At 39.9% G+C, this 2,112-nt stretch overlaps 1 protein-coding gene across 1 annotated transcript; it reads right to left on the bottom strand.

The window, feature by feature from the left end:
- Positions 1-1,208: 1,208 nt before the first annotated feature.
- On the bottom strand, positions 1,209-1,904 carry LOC135208172 (KRAB-A domain-containing protein 2-like). The gene has a single exon (XM_064240309.1). It carries the CDS (start codon positions 1,902-1,904, stop codon positions 1,209-1,211), a length of 696 nt encoding a protein of 231 aa, XP_064096379.1.
- Positions 1,905-2,112: the final 208 nt, after the last annotated feature.

Below are 2,112 nucleotides of genomic sequence, written 5' to 3'. Positions count from 1 at the left end.
TTTCTTTATAGCCCCCTCTTGGGCGTGGCACGAGAGTCTCTTCGACAGTCGCTATGGTAGTCATACTACGTAGGCGCCGCTGCATTCGCGGACTGGGCATGTATACTGGTACACTACATGCATTCTGCTTCAGGGGTTCTCGTACCTGTGGAGAGGGGTTATTTTTCATAATAAGATCGCGATTCCTCCGATTCTGGTAATATATGATTAGGTCGATATTCTTGGTGTCGTCAGTCGGGGATACATTATCAGAAATAATTTTCTTAATGGCGTCCTCTTCTTCACGGTAATGGGAACTCATGAAGGCTTTGTAGTACAGCTTGATATTATCCTGGGGGCGGGGCTGCGGGCTCTCACTACCGTACCATTTTGAGGAATTGGTCATTTTGCAAACTGCCCGGTCATTTTGGAAAATGACCAAAATATCTGTCAGTATGCAAATGCCCAAATGATTGTGGTCATTTTGGAAAATGACCAAAATATCTGTCAGTATGCAAATGCCCAAATAATTGTGGTCCTTTTGGAAAATGAGCAGAAGTTTGGTCATTTTGCAAAATGACTATTAGTATCGTTGGTCATTTTGTAAAGTTACCCCAATAGCTGCTGGTCATTATGCAAAAATAAACAAATAGTAACTTAAAATTGATTAGGAAAAATCTAAGTATTAATAAAGGTGTGTGTTTTTTTTATTCAACATTAAAAACTTACATTACACATTACAAGTATATTAGAATATTGAAAGAACTAAAACTGAACTTGAAAATTATTTCAACAATTATGAAAATTAGCATTATCTGACTTGTTTGAACAAGAGTTGCTGCATTTACATCTGCTGTTGCACAATACTTCGTTTTTGAAGCATTTACAGCGTCTGCTCCGACATGACTGGGTGCAGCTACACTTACTGATCCCCTGGCCATGTCCCATCGAGTCTGCAATAGCTACCTCTCGCAGACTGACTTCGCGATCCTTTATTACCTCTTCGATTGACATAAATTTTTCAGCACATAAAGTGAACTGCTTTCGACTGTACACCTGTTTAAGTAAACTATGTTTTGTCCCTAGTGTGTAAGTTCCGCCATCCATTGTCTCAGTTATAATTGCCTTTGCATTCGCAAATTCCGCTCGTCCACGGTCAACAAGTGGAATAGGAACCATGACAGTGTCCCCTGCAAGGGCTGGCTTGAAACGCTGTACTGATTTACCCTTCATTTTTTAGCTTTCTTCTCTAGTTGTATTTTCGATTCCCTTCGTTCAGCCTGAATGCTACGATTTCTATTGCATAGGCAACAGATCACAGGATCATCAACATTGTCATTTACAGTTGAACAACATTGACCAGAAGGATGACATGGAATGTTTTGACCACACGAGTTGCAATTTATGGCACAACTTTCAGCACTTCTCCCCTGTTCTACATTTTGATCTTCTTCATTAACTAAACAAAGTGCTTCTGCAAGCTGCTCCTCTGTCTCCATGCCTTCCATTATTTCTTCTGGTATGTTGACAGCAGAAATACCAAGATGAGCCTTTTCTCCGTACATGGCTTCATAAGGTGTCCTGCTAATTCCAGAATGGAAGATCGTGTTTTTCTGCCACTGAACAAAGCGCAGTCCATTTGACCATTGTGTAGTGTTGTTATCTTTCATCCAGCAAGCGAGTATTGCTTCAACATCTCTGTTTGCTCGTTCCACGGAACCCTGTGATGGAGAATATCTTGGTTTCCCATGAACTAGCTTACATTCTGGCCACATAGCCAGAACTTCCTTGATTACCTTATTTGAAAATTCTCTCCCATTGTCAGATTGAAGAATATGAGGGGCTCCTTTATCACAGAAAATGTCAACCAGGTGAAAAGCTACCTCCTCGGCAGTCTTAGTCTGTAGGGCTCGAAGGCATATCATCTTGGTCAAGTGATCCTAGTAATTGAAAATGAAACGGTACTTCCCATCTGGTTGACTCTGCATATCAATCAAGTCAACCTGCAAAGACACAGTACGAGACAAAATTATAAGTAATGCAAATACATCATCATAAATATTATTGTCAGCAAAATTATTATTATTATTATTATTAGGAGTAGTAGTAGTAGTAGTAGTAGTAGTAGTAGTA

Source organism: Macrobrachium nipponense, chromosome 35 (genome assembly GCF_015104395.2).
Source record: "Macrobrachium nipponense isolate FS-2020 chromosome 35, ASM1510439v2, whole genome shotgun sequence".
In the NCBI taxonomy this organism is placed as follows: Eukaryota; Metazoa; Arthropoda; class Malacostraca; order Decapoda; family Palaemonidae; genus Macrobrachium; species Macrobrachium nipponense.
Note: the sequence above shows the minus strand (reverse complement) of the source record. Positions and strands in the feature narration are given on the sequence as shown.